This window comes from Stegostoma tigrinum, chromosome 23 (assembly GCF_030684315.1).
Source record: "Stegostoma tigrinum isolate sSteTig4 chromosome 23, sSteTig4.hap1, whole genome shotgun sequence".
Lineage (NCBI taxonomy): Eukaryota > Metazoa > Chordata > Chondrichthyes > Orectolobiformes > Stegostomatidae > Stegostoma > Stegostoma tigrinum.
The window spans coordinates 43,648,270-43,663,411 of record NC_081376.1 but is presented as its reverse complement, the minus strand read 5'-3'; the positions used below and the strand labels follow the sequence as shown (position 1 = coordinate 43,663,411).

At 42.2% G+C, this 15,142-nt stretch overlaps 1 protein-coding gene across 1 annotated transcript in view; it reads right to left on the bottom strand.

Annotated features, from left to right (window-relative positions):
• The window catches only part of zc3h7a (zinc finger CCCH-type containing 7A), a 94,017-nt gene extending 83,954 nt beyond the window's left edge, over positions 1–10,063 (bottom strand). Inside the window, exon 1 of the mRNA XM_048551970.2 lies at positions 8,611–10,063. Within this exon, the coding sequence (XP_048407927.1) occupies positions 8,611–9,274 (664 nt within the window). The 5' untranslated portion in view covers positions 9,275–10,063. The remainder of the gene's footprint in view (positions 1–8,610) is intronic.
• Positions 10,064–15,142: the final 5,079 nt, after the last annotated feature.

Below are 15,142 nucleotides of genomic sequence, written 5' to 3'. Positions count from 1 at the left end.
CTCAAAAGCAATTGCAGGACATGGAAACAAGCCAACAACCCAGTTTCTCACTCGAGATGGGAATAAAGGAGGGATGATCACCATCAAAGGGGATCTGAGGCAGATGTTCACCATGAACGAAGAAATGCCAGGTGTAAGGATGATGAGTAATAAACAGACATTTAAGATGAACAGAATATTACATTCACTACTGTGAAAAATTGAGGGTGGTTTGATGTGCCTCGACCATTCAGCACCACAAGGGAGCAGCTAGGTTTCAGGCTCAGCCTGCATTTCTGACAGAGCTGGGGTCTGTATTGCCAGAAATGTGGAGCTCAGTCCTGACACAAAACAATACAGGCAGAGTGGTGATCTGACTATGGCGACTGCTGCTCCTCAGAATATCTGGGCCACTGTCTTGCAGTAAAGTGGGTGGCATTGTAACTACTCACCTGAGATGAAGCATACCACATGATGTGAAAACAGACACAGGAAAAAATGCAGCGATGTTCAGTAAAACTGTCTTTTCCTCAAAATATTTCAAAGATCTGGCACCATTACCCTTATGGGATCCTTGTTTCTTGTTACAAGATATAAATCAACAAAGATGTCAACGTCCAACGTTAATAGGTACTGTCCAATGGGACAATGCAGCATTGTGTAAGATCAATGTAAAGAATTTCTAAAACAGTCATGTGCTATTACAAAACTTAAGTATTACTGAAGAAAAGACACTTTGTGGAAGCTTTCCGCCTTGCACTCATCAGGGCAAGGTTCGAATTTAACGCATTCGAACGTAAATGCGAATTATATTTTATACCGTATGAAATTCATTATCAGAATGATGTATTCTCCATGGCAACACATCTACCAGTCACAGTCCACTTGCCAATCAATCAGTATTCTGTTCTCATACAGTAGAAAAATGTCATTTCTCATTATACTGTATTCCGACAAATTGTCCTAATGTGTGCAAGACAAAAATCCTAGATCCAACATTCTGAACTTCTAAAACTCAATAAACTAACAAAAACCAAAGGAATTGCAGATGCTGTAAATCAGAAACAAAACCAGAAATTTCTGGAAAAGCTCAACAGGTCTAGCATCATCTGTAGAGAGAAATCAGAGTTAACTTTTCGGGTCCAGGGACCCCTCCTCAGAACTAGGGAAGTTCCCCAGACCTGAGGAAGGGTCACTGGACCTGAAACGTTAACTCTGATTTCTAATTACAGATGCTGCTGGACCTGCTGAGCTTTTCCAGTAATTTCTAGTCTTGTTTCAATAAACTAAGAGATTACTAGTAAATGCATTAAAATAGTTTAACCATGGACCTGCAGGGGAAGGTAGTGGCCTACTGGTATAGTCACGGGGCTTGTCATCCTGAGTCATAGGTTTATGGCAACGTGAAAAACACAGTGAAATTTGACTTCAATAAAAATATAGAATTTAGGCAACAAATGATGACAAATGGTGATCATATAACCATTGTTGATTGTCAAACAAAATCCTATCCTGTTTTTTAATGTTTGTCAAGGAGTATAATTTGCCGTCCTTATGTTGTTAGGCTTCAAGGGGTGGTGATGGCCTAGTGGTATTATCATTAGACTGTTAATTCAGAGAGCTAGTAATGTTCTGGGCACCTGAGTTTGAATCGTGCCATGACAGATTTGGAATCTGAATTCAGTAAATATCTAGAATTAGTATAATGATGACCATGAAACCATTGTCAACTGTCAGAAACAAAAAAAAAATCTGGTTCACTAATGTTCTTCGGGGAAGGAAACTGCCATCCTTACCTGGTCTGATCTACACATGACTCCAGACCCAAAGCAACACAGTTGACACTTAACTGACCTCTGGGCAATTACAGATGAGTAATAAATATTGGCCAGTGACACCCAAATCCTGTGAATGAATAATGGAATCCCACAGCAACGTGGTTGAGTCTTGACTGCCCTCTGGGCAATTACAGATGAGTAATAAATATTTTAGGAACAACTCTACATTTATACAGCACCTTTAATGTGATAGAACATTTCAAGGCACTTTACAGGAGCATTATCAAACAAAATTTGACATTGAGCCACTTAAGGAGTTATTAGGGCAAATTATCAAATAGTTGGGTCAAAGTAATAGGTTTTAATGATGGTCTCCAAGGTGGAAAGAGAGGAGAGCTTTGGGAGGATGAGGAAGGTGGAAATGCAGAACTTGGGGGGCCTAGGCAGCTGAAAGCAATATTGAATGTGAACAATAATTTAATCATCGAGATGTCATCAGCCAAAGTGTTGACTCTCTTTTCTCTCTTCATCTGACCTGTGGAGTATTTCCAGCATTTTCTGATTCTTCTAGATTTCCAGCAGCATTTTGGTTTCTTCCTTTTGAATCCATCCTGGTTTTTGTGTACAAGTTATGATGCACAAAGGCAGTAATTTTTAGAATGCTTGTTGCAGTTAGGATACACAAAAGCAGTAATTGCAGCTGAGGTCACAGCAAAAACACAACAATTTGATTCACAGTTTTCAATTCCTTAGCTTGGCACTCAATTAGTGTAACTATGAAGGCTGATGCAACCTTTAAAACAGAGCACTAAATTAAAATGACACAATTTGTTAAAAAAACAGTAAACTTCAGGATACTTTCAGCCGTTTTACGAAAGCATCAGGAATTTAGTCTTTGCAATATCAATCACAAAACAATTAAAGCCTCTTAGAGGTTCTCTTGAGAAACCATGCAATTGAACCAAAGCAGAGGTAGATCTGGAAGCTAAATGGTTTTCTCTCTGAAACGCTAGAAAAAAAATGCTAATTAATATTTGGGAAATAAAATACGATTCCTTAGGTCTTCAAAATGCTTGTATCCGACTTAAATGTCAACTGAAAATTCATTTGTTTATTGTGCAATATATTTTATCTTTGATGAAAGAATAGATTCCTGAATCTCTCCCAGATCTGCACAACCTGCTGAGTATTTCCAGCATTTTCTGTTATTTATCCCAATATGTTTAATCTGTCTTTTTCTTCCATTTGTTGAACTTTCATTTAAGTTCATTAAAGCTTTCAGCACTGAGGAAACAAGTTTTTTTCTTGTCCACTCTGCAAACAGGTAATGCTATCTTGAATTAATTGAACCGGTTGCAGAATTGGGATGTTCTGATGTTAACTATGTCCTGATCATTTGTTTTAAAAATAGAGGAGTGCAAAGCAGACCAAAGCTGCCACGATTGTATAAACAGTCACAAAAGCAAGTTTCCTTGAGATTATTTGCTCTACAAAAGAGGCACAGGTTCAAGGTAATTATTAACTTGGACAAAAGAGATATGTCAGTCTTTGCTAGGAATTCCAGTGGATTTGATTAGTGGTACGTCTTAGTGAGTTATCCTTGGAGAAGGCTGAGGGAAGACCTGATTGAAGTGTACAAAACTATGAAGGACACAGACAGAGTCAACAGGAATAATCTTTTCCCCTTAGCAGAGGGATCAGTTTGCAGGAGCAGATTAGAGGGCAAATTAAGGAGAATTTTTTTTCACTTTGAAGCTAGTGAGCGTGTGGAAGTCAATACCTAAAAGCGTAGGAGAAATAGGAACTATTTACAACATTTGAAAAGTATTTAGATGAACATTTGAAGTGCCATTGCATACAACACTGTGGGCAAAGAGCTGCACAAAGGGATTAGGACAGATAGATGCTTAATGACCTGACACAAACATAGAGTCACAGAGATGTACAGCACGAAAGCAGACCCTTTCGTCTGACTGGTTCATGCCAACCTGATATCCTAAACTGATCCAGTCCTGTTTGCAAGCATTTGACCCATATCCTCTAAATCCTTCCTACACAGGTAGCCATCCAGATGCCTTTTAAATGTTGTAATTGTACTATCCTCTACCTCTTCCTACAGTCCTATGCAGTCACTTTCTATAACTCAGACCCTCCATCCTGCTACATGTTGGGGTAAATACAGAAAATGCTGGATATACACAGCAGGTCATGCAGATCTGGGAGACAGCAAGACATGATTCAAGTCTGTGTTCTTTCATCTAGGATCTTATATCATTTTCTGCACCCTTTCAAGTTGAACAACATCTTTCCCATAGCAGTGAGACCAGAAATGTACATGGTATTTTAAAAGTGGCCTAACCAATGTCCTGTACCGCTGTAATATGACATTTCAACTCTGATACTCAGTGCCCTGAACAATGAGGGCGAGCATACCAAATAGCTTCTTCACCATCCTGTCTACCTGTGACTCTACTTTCAAGGAACTACGAACCTGCACCCCAAGGTCTCTTTGTTTGGTAGGCTAAAGGACCTCTTTCTGCTCCGTGGGTCTATGGCTGTGTGATGGGAATAAAAGCTGAAAACATTTCTAAATTTTGATGAGAGTGCTTATTTCTCAGCTGCCTGAAGTTCCAATTTATCATAAATACAGTTAAGTTTTGCCAAAGTAATTCCAAAATGACATTAAAAATGTCAATGTTTAAGTAAATTCAGACCAATTAGATGTGTTTTGTTAGGGTGTGTATGGACACTAAAGTTTTAAAATTGTTTCTTTAACATACTAAATAAAGACTAGTCAACTCTGATGCTCATTACCAAGGGCCCCATTTGTCTGAAGCTTGTGTAATGAAAGTGATTGATTGAATAATTTAATTTTTAATATTTATTCATTCTCTATTTCCTGCGTCCATTTCCAGGATGTTAATTCAGCTATTTTAGAGACATTCGCTTAGCTACTGTTTTTGTTTAACTTTATTCTTTAAACTGTGTTAGAAGTTGCTGAGAATCACTGGCATTTAATTTAATCAGTATGGTACAAAATGAAAAACTTAATTCATTACATTGAAAAACTCAGCGCCACATAGGTATGTAGATCTGCAGTTTACCCAAGCTGAAAGTAGCCCATGCAGACACAGCCCACAACACACAATCTAGATTACAACTGTAGTGTTATTTCTTTTCTTCCAATTGTTTAAGTGCAGATGGCATGAAATTTCATACTCTCTTTATAATGTTCTCCTAAAATCCTTGCAATACCACTATAATGTAAACAGAGCCAAGTGTCAAACACTTACTTTTGGAAGTCACTAGATAGACTGATGTAGTCACCTAGAGACGTACAACACTTGACCCAACCAAAGACAGAGATCAAAGAAGCAAAAATCCCCTGGCCTAATACAAACTGGTTACATGTCCAATTTTGGTCGTTTATAGGTTTTGCGCTCCGTCCGTCGGCTGTGGGATGATGAAGAGCCAGACTCCGCAGTTTCTTCTTCATCGGGTTGTGTAAATGAGTCAGTCATCTCTATCCTACGAGGATGAGGCGGATGCTGCAACAATGGAAGGAGGGCCTGGATGCAATCTGCAAGCCGCTCCAGGGGTTGCCGGATGCCTGCAGCCAACTCTTGAAGATCAATCCGTAGCTCCCTCAGTTCCTGCCTGATACCGTGCAACTCCTTATTGCCATCCCCAAGTAATACATTGCGTTGCTCCTGGATGCCTAAGAATTCTTCCTCTGAAATTTGCTTATGTAACCTTTTCCCTCGAGGCCTTTCTTCTTGAAGATTTGGTGGTGATGCAATGTCTGGTGAAGAATAATCCACATCGAAATTTGGACTAATGTTTTCCTGTTTCACTTCCACAATGGTTTCTGTGAGACATATAATGTAGAGATGAAAAGATACTGTTCGCCCAACATGCACATTGATGCTTTTCAGAGGCTGTCAGTTCACATTTCTGCTGGAATTACATAAGCTTGCCCCAAAGTGCAAGCCTAGGATTCAAGTATCCTCACTTGGCCCAGATTTTGCTGCATCAGGGCATCTAAAGGCATTTGCCATTATTTATGATTTGCTTGTGCATATTTAGATTTTTAGAAACGGCCACAAATTGATCAAAATGTCAGTAATAATATTGCAGCAAAGGAATAAGGGCATCACAGACCTGACTGAACAGCTGTTGTAGGATCTGAAGTAGGCCATTCAGCCCTCAAGACTGTTCCTCCATTCAAATAGCATCATGGCTGATCTGATTGTGGCCATAACTCCACATTACCACTAACCCTGATAGTTATTGACACTGTGACACTCATGAATCTATCTGTTTCTGCCTCCCAAATACTTAATATTTTACATCATGAGGCTGAGGGGTGACCTTCATTGAGGTTTATGAAATCATGAGGGTCACAGATAAGATGAATAACCATAGTCTTTTCCCCACAGTAGGGGAGTCCAAAACTAGAAGGCCTAGATTTAAGGTGAGAGGGGACAGATTTAAAAGAGACCTGAGGGGCAGCTTTTTCACGCAGAGGGTAATGCATATATGAAACTGGCTGCCAGAGGAAGCGGTAGAGACAGGTACGACTACAACATATACAAGGTGTCTAGATGGGTATATGAATAGGAAAGGTTTAGAAAGATACAGGCCAATCACAGGCATCAGTTCAGTTTAGGAAACCTAGTTGGGCCAATGGGGCCTGTTTCTATATTGTATGACTCTATCTCCACCACTTTCTGAAGAGAGAGCTACAACTTGTGACCCTCTGTCTTTGGTGGTAGATTTTTTTTAAAAAATAGATATCCCTCGATCTAGTTTCTGCCACAAGGCGCCACACCCTTTAAGCTCACACCTTGTCAAGCCCACTCAGAATCTCATCTATATCAATAAAATCACTTCTCATTCTTTTAAACTCCAGTGCCTATAGGTCCAGCCTACAAAACCGCTCCTCATAACTTAACCCTCACCTAACCCAGGAACCAGTTGAATGGACAATCTTTGAGTGAATCTCCTTAACCAATCAGAATGAAAGGCTGAAATATGAACAACTTGAGGACTGATAAGGAAGTGGAATCACAGTGAGTAAAATCAATATCAATTCAGAACTTTAAAAAGGAAAGTGAAAAAAGATTAATTTTCCATGCCTTTAAAAGGGTGTTTACATACGCAGTGATTTGAGTGTAATTTCTAAGGCAGGTCCAGTTCCTATCTACTCGGTAAACTCAGCAGTTTCACGGTTTGTTGCTCGGCCGTGATGAGGAAGAGGACAAGTCAACTCTTTTATTCAGAACTTGACCATGGTTGGCACAATTCAACACAGACTTCCAGCTATTGATATTTGGCTTAGCATCTACTGCTCGCCTTCAGATGCCATACATGATTTGTAGGTATCAGAGAACTCCATTAGCCTCATTGTTATTTTGGCCCAACATCTTTCTTTATTTGTTGAACAAAAATCAGGAAATAATATCTGGTGACAGTCAGTATTCATCTGTTCCCATTAAAATATTCTTTTGTAATTCACATCAGAATGTTGGGGGGCATTGCGATGTTATTATGAGTAGAATAGGGAAAGTGACAATGCATTCTTTGTGAAACTACATTTATCAACATTGGATTATCTACAGGGAGGTATATGGAATGAAAATCCAATAGAATGTGTTTGAGGATAGTAAGAACTGCCGATGCTGGAGTCAGAGATAATACAGTGTAGAGGTGGAGGAACACAGCAGGCCAGGCAGCATCAGAGGAGCAGGAAAGCTGACGTTTCAGGTCTCGACCCTTCTTCAGAAATGGGAGAGGGGGAAACGGAACTCAAATAAATAGAGGAGTGGTGGGGCTGGGGAAGGTAGATGGGATGGTGATAGGTGAGTGCAGGGAGGCATTGGTGGGGATTGGTCAGTGAGGTGGGAGGAGTGGATAGGTGGGAGTGAAGACAGTGATAGGGGAACTGCAGATGCTGGAGAATCCAAGATAACAAAGTGTGAAGCTGGAGGAACACAGCAGGCCAAGCGGCATCTCAGGAGCACAAAAGCTGACGTTTTGGGCCTAGACCATCAGGATGAAGGGTCTAGGCCCGAAACGTCAGCTTTTGTGCTCCTGAGATGCCGCTTGGCCTGCTGTGTTCATCCAGCTCCACACTTTGTTATCTGGGAGAGAAGACAGACAGGTTGTGTCAGGTCAAGGAGTGGGGATGAGAGGGAAGGTTGGTCATGGAGTAAGGCCAGGGGTGAGGAGATTTTGAAACTAGTAATGTCCACATTGAGACCATTGGGTTGTGGGTTCCCAAGGTGTAATATGAGGTGTTTGTATTTTGTATTTACTTGCTGTAGATAAGGGGAAACAAGATAGGAGGACTGAAAGATACAGAGGTTAGTTTTGAAAAGCAATACTGACACTGATAGTGCAACAAGTTACACACTTTGATGTAGAGCACAATAGGTTTGTAAATGCAATTTCCTAGAAATTTCCATTTGAACTGGGCCTCCAAAGCTGGGACAACTAGTGGACTGTTCAGTAACCAGTTAAGAAGCGAATGCTAAGGCCAGAAAGCTTCTGTTATAAGAAAATTGAGCTTGATGTAGAGAATTTAAAGAAGTGAGGGAAACCGCCCTTCAAACACTCAAAGCAGAAGACATGGGAAGACACAGTACTGAGATATCTAGGAAAACTCTGTGAGGCAATGGGAACAAAAAGTACATCTGCAAGATTTGGACTGCCCAGCGTCTACCTCTGATCACAGATGACTTCTCACTGCATTCTGATCGGTAAAAGGTTTGGACCAAGAACAGCTGGTGCTGATAATTGGAGGTTGGTCGAGCGAAATGCCCACGGATTTGGAAGTATTGAAGCCACTCACCATTGAAGGTGTTGCCTGCTTGATGGTCCGGGACTCGCTCCCGAATGCTGTCTCGCGTAGCATTCTGGCCCAGTGCGAACAGCAAGACCGGCGGCCACTGCACTCCAGTTTGGTGGCTGAGCATTGGTGGCACCTGCCTGCTGTGCCAAGCTACAGGGAGGGGCAGGGCCGGCGGCAGCTTCTTCCGCTGGCAGGGGGCATCGTGTGGGCTGCTGGCCGGGGCAGCGCTGCTGTCCTGGCTGGCGCCACTGGTACTGGGCTCGCTGCTGTCGTCACCTACCCTGGTGCCCGGGGCAGCTAGGGGGTGACGCAGGGACGCCGAGGGGGGCCCGTCACCTTCCTCCTCCTCCTCCTCCCGGGTCCGGGTGATGGCTCTCTCGTTCCGCAACGCCTCCTGCGCCAACTTGACCACCTTGTCCTTGGTGCGGTGGCACATGTCATACCATCTCTTCTTGATGTCCCCGACGTCCCTGGTGCACTTGGACACTGCATTAACCTTGGCCAGAATTGACAGCCAGATCTTGTTCTTGGCCCCCGGGGGCAGTTTGGTATCCCCTCTTCCAAAGAGTTGATCCTGGTTGAGTGTCACTTCCCGGATCAGGATCTCGGTCTCGTCCTCGTTGAAGTTGAGTTTGCGGCGGCGGAAGACGTCCTCCTGTGCCATTTTGCGGCGGCGTATCGCAAAATTCCGGCGTAACTCAGGAGGGCGGGCTGTGCACCCAGTTGCCCCGCTGCTCGTTTCGAGGGAATGTGCAGATCAATGAGGGGGGGAAAGAAAAATCACCAGGAGCTTTAAGATGGCGACTTAAAGTTGCATTTGCACTCGGACGGGACGTCGCATTTTTGCTGCGTCTGAAAAATACGAGGTTTTGCGGCGTCATAACTTTGTCGCATCGCCGGGAGGGATTGCGACAACATTCAGAGGCTGGGAAGGGGGTTGCAAAGTTACCATTCACACTCACTCTCTCCGCACCATCAAATTTTTTTTCTTTTTTAAAAAAAATCAACATTTCATGCACAGTTTCACGCAATTTCAGTGCAACCCCCCCCCCCCGTTGCAAAATCTAACCATGTCTTTTGTTTCTCAGCAGAGAGGAAGGGGATCTATTCTCTCCCCCTCCACCACCCGACGAGCCGAACGGAATCACGCATTCGGGCCGGAGGGTGGTCAGCTCCGGGAGCGGCGCCACACAAATGCTGAGGTTCTGCAGCGGGCTGACCGAGGTGGAAGTTTTGTTTCTTCCCAGTCCGCACGCAGCACCGGAAAGTGACTTCATCATTAAAACACGTCCCAGGGACTTCGGAGTGACCCAGTTCTCGCCTCCGTTTTTCTTTTGCACGGACGAACTTTCCTCTGAGGAGTTCGTCACACGGGAGGGGAACAAAATAAAAACAGAGCCTTGTAGCCGCTCTCGCGAATTGTTACTGCAATGTTGAGTGTGCCTCAGGTGTTATGCGGCTGCGTTTATATTGCACCTGTCACATCCCAGCGTACAGGATGAAATGTCAGCTTGTTTTTATCAGTGACACTTTGGATGGAAACTGGACTGGCAAGCCTATCCAACATGGGGGGGAGGGGGGGAGTTCTGAAGTTTTGCAATGCAGCGGTGAGTCATGGAAACTTATTCAGAAGCTCGCTTTCTTGGTTTGCCAGGGTTAGAAATCATTAGCTTCTACTTACCTTTGTCACGTAGAGTCACTGGACTCCCATGCATTAACTCTTGTCTGTCTCTCCACAGATGCTGCCAGACCTGCTCGCTCGAGTTTCTTCAGCCCTGGCTGTTTTTGCTTTGGAAATGATTCTGCATGATTCAGATTTTTGGTCACAGCCCTAAAAAGTTACAGCAAGAGCTTGCCTTTGTGTAGCACCTTTAACATTATCCAATGATCTCAGTTATGTGGCAGGAATATTACAGAGCAAGATTTAACACCAGGTGAGGCAACAATTGAATAGCCAAAAGTGAGGAGATTGCAGACAAAGGGGAGTTTGGAAACAAGAATGAGGACACTTTTTTTCTTTCTTAACAACAACAACGTTTCAAATCACAGGATGAGGGTGTCCCTGGCTATTCAGCATTTTATTGCCCTGTCCCTAATTGCTCAGAGGGCAGTTGAGTCAACCACACTGCTGTGGGTCTGCAGTCACATTTAGGCCAGACTAGATAAGGATGGCAGTTTCCTTCCCAAAAGGACATTAATGAATCAGATGGCCTTTTCTGACAATTGGCAATAGATTCACAGTAATCATTAGACTCTTAATTCCAGATATTTATTGAATTCAAATTCTGCCATCTGCTGTGGTGGGCTTCAAACCTGAGTCCCCAGAATACTACCTGAGTCAGTGGCTTAACAGTCCAGCGATAACACCACTAGGCTATCACCTCCCCTAACTTGCACTTAACGTATCACCTTAAATGCAGCAAAAGCCCATGACCTCGTGATAAGGTTCAAGCTGCCAGGAGATGAGCCCACAAATTTCAATGTTGTCAACAAAGAAAAACAGTAAGTTTTAAAAAGTGAAATTTGTCAAACCGTCAAAAATGTAGAAACTCCAGGACTGCAGTTATAAGCTGGTGGAATATGAAATCAGGCAAACACATTGGCTTTGTAATCAAAGTTGGTCAAGTTTTTGTTTTTTTTGGAAGGGAAAGAAAAATACATATGAAGATTTGAAGGAGGAAATACAAATGCTGACCACACAAATATACCAGAAGCCTGGCAACAGTCGTTGGGTTTTACTTTAAAATGCATAATAGAACATTACAGCACTTTGGCCCTCGATGTTGCGCTGACCTGTGAAACCAATCTGAACCCCGTCTAACAAATGATACACAGTGATTATTTTTAAACACATGCACACATCACAGTCAATGAATTGTAGGAACTGCCAATGCTGGAGTTTGAGATAACAAGGTGTGGAGCTGGAGGAACACAGCAGGCCAGGCTGCATCAGAGGAGCAGGAAAGCTGACGTTTCAGGTCTGGACTCTTCTTCAGAAATGGATGGATGTATGTTCCTCTTAGTGACAAAATAAATGACATTTTGATTTTGAACTTTGGTAATTTTCCCAAAATGAATCAACATTCTGCATCGAGTCCTTACCAAAGTTCAATTTACAAAGGCCTTGTAACCTCTCAGGATCCACTTCTCAGCGTCTCTGTAAGTCATATGAGTCCAATCATTCCACAGAGACCCTCTCTCATCCTGCAATAGTATTGTTTGTACAGGATTGTCATTCCTATTGTTGTCAATTCAGTCCGATACATTTCTCAGTCCCCTTCAATTCAACTTCACATTCTCCACCCCTGTGCTGGCAATGCCTCTCCCTTGTTGATGCTGGCATTTTCCATACCCTCCCCACTTTCAGCGTGTCTTAACACTCTCCTCCATCTCATCCTTTCAGCTAAGTTTCAATTGATTGTAACATTGCATAAGTGGAATCCTTTGTTCAATGCCCGTCTTTCATATTTGTTCATGGAATGTGGGCACTGTTGGATGGGCCAGGATTTGATGGCTGTCCATAATTTCCCTTTGACCAAAGTGATTTGCTGGGGCCAGTTCAAAGGGCAGCTGAGAGTCAATCATGTTGCTGTGGGTCTGGAGTCATATGTAGTCGACATCAGGTTTGGATGGCAGATTTTCTTCCCTAAAGGGCATTAGTGAACCAAGTAGGTTTTTACGACAATTGACAATGGTTACATGGTCTACCATTAGGCCAGCAATTAATTCTATGTTTTATTGAATTCAAATTTCACCATCTGCCACAGTGGGATTCGAACCAATGCCCCCAGAGCTCTCTGATGAAGGGTCTAGGCCTGAAACATCAGCCTTTGTGCTCCTGAGATGCTGCTTGGCCTGCTGTGTTCATCCAGCTTCACACTTTGTTGTCCCCCAGAGCATTAGCCAGGGATTCTGGATTACTAGTTAAGTAATACCACTATTGCTATTATGAGGACTTCTTGTCCTTATAAATATTACTCCACTACATATCTGCTGAATTTTGAAAACCAAACTGTTAATGGAAGCCATGCATACTGACTCTAGGCATTGAGCTACCATAGTGAGAATGGTCAAGGCTAAGCAGGTTCAGGACAAGCCAGGACCCCTGAGGAGTCGTCGCGCACCCTGAGGTTCTCAGTGTAAATTCAGTATCCAATTGTGAACATACACAAACAGACTGAACAGCAGATTATCACCTCAAACTCAGGAAGTGAGGAAGCTATCACTTGGTAAATAAAAATAAATTTGTGCGGGTCCTCCCATTTCACTGAAGACTCTCTTGTTGATATGCCCTGTCTACTTGTGAGCACTGCATCAATCTTCACTGCTTTCAAAGTCTTGATCTTAACATCCTGCTTGGGGTGCCCAATATTTGATATTTTCCTCCCAAACTAGATACTGTGGCTCTCAAGCTGTTCCCATTTCAGCATTCATTTTGCATTTCTATTTTCTGTCCACTCTGTTCCTGCCCTTCCTTCCCCCATTCACTTTGTCCAGCTATCCCCCTTCCTTCTGCCTTCCACTCATCCCTCTCTGCTGCTTCTACAATACTCTAAATCTTACCCCAACTTCTCTCCTTCCTTTTCCGTCAATTACCTCACACTCAGGTCCTACTACCAGTGGATATGTTTTCAACCTCTGCGTACTGTGGGAAGAAATTCTTGTGTGACAAAGAACTTTTGGACCAGAGAGGAGTCCAGTGTAAATTGCATTGGCTGACCCGCCAAAATAGCAATGATTTTAACATTTAAAACTTTCAACTCTTCAAATTTCCTGCAGACTAGTTTCAAGGAAGGAGCACGCTTTTTACTAAATAATGGTAGAAGATTTCAGAGGAATAAATCAATTGTAAATAGTACAATGTGAAATGCCTGTATATTGTTGTAATTTTGGATACTGCACTCCCCCTACTTCCCCAAGAAAGTTGGTTAGCTCATTGGCTGGATGGCTGGTTTTGCAATGATGCCAACAGCATGGGCTTAATTACTGGAACAGCTGAGGTTACAATAAAGGATTTTGCTTCTCAACCTCTCCTATCACTCTCAGGTCAAACTAATATCAGTCATCCCTGTCTAATGAGACAGCATTCCTATGTTTGAACAGGATTACAGTGACTTTGCCTTTATTTACTATAGCTAGTGTGTGCTTGCATGATGAGGACAAACAATTACTTTCTTTTCCATGGTCATGTAGATTGGGAACTGTATGCTGAATCTGAAACTCAGGAATAAAACACAATCTACCTTGTTCAGACTATTGCTATTAACTAAAAGTTACAAAGAAACATTTGATTTAAATAATTGTTTGCTAGGACTGAATTTGAGTATTACTGAAAGGAGACAGATTTTGTCACTGCTTTTCATATGGTACTCATCAGGATAATTTTCAAGAATATCGATGTAAAGGGGAAACAACAGTTATGCTGTCTGAGAGGAGATTAGAACATAGAACATAGAACATTACAGCACAGTACAGGCCCTTCGGCCCTCGATGTTGTGCCGAACTGTCATACCGATCTGAAGCCCATCTAAGCTACACTATTCCATGTACGTCCATATGCTTATCCAAAATCCAGCAACATAGTTCCATATTGGGATAGGTAGTGGTATTCCGTTGTATTTGCTATTCCTGTAATATTGAGATAATAAGTCATGGATTCGGAAGGTACTGTCGATTGGAAGCTACTATCAAAAGAATCTTGGTGTGTTTCTGCTTTGCATTTTGTTTATGGAAAATTAAAGGTTTGGCATCCTCAGAAACCCAAGGTGTAAAACCAGTGTCTCTAGAATCAAAGACTATTCAGTGTCTGTTCGGGCATTACTTAAGGTAGCTGTTTAGACTTCTGTCCAAAGGTCAGGTGACCACTAACTACTTTAAACATCAGAGAAAGAAAGCAGAATTCTCTGGGACTCTGGGTGATCACAGGCCTTACTACTTGACTAGTGATCCAGAACCCCATGTTGATCAAGGGTTCAAATCTCGCCACAGTAGATTTAAATCTAATAAATATATGGAGTGAAAAGCTAGCCTAACATTTGACTTCAAATGCACAGGACAAGATTTCAGTAATGAAGTACAAAACAGTAGAACCACAACATCACAGAGTTTAAATCCTTTCAAGCAAAAAACAAGTCTCATTAGGAAGATGTAGATTGATGGATAGTTGGAAGCTGAACTCTAATTGGGAGAGGCATTGTTATGGAGAATATAACAGTTGGACGACGACTGAGAGTTAACTACTCCGATTTGTTCAAATTTTAAACCAAACAGGTTGACCCTGATTTCTCAAGGTAATACCTTGTGAAATGAAGCAGACAATGGCTGTCTCCCATTATGTTGAGTTGAAATGGTCTTTCTGTCTGCAACGAATAGGGCACTGTGTCTTACTATATGTAGTTTCCAGCCAGTGCAAGTGCACCACACTGTAAGTCAGACTGACAGTCCTAAATTAGTTGTTAGCATAATTTATGACACACTTAAAATTATCCAGCTAATGTTGTCCAATCACAGAATTAATTCTAATGTTTGGACT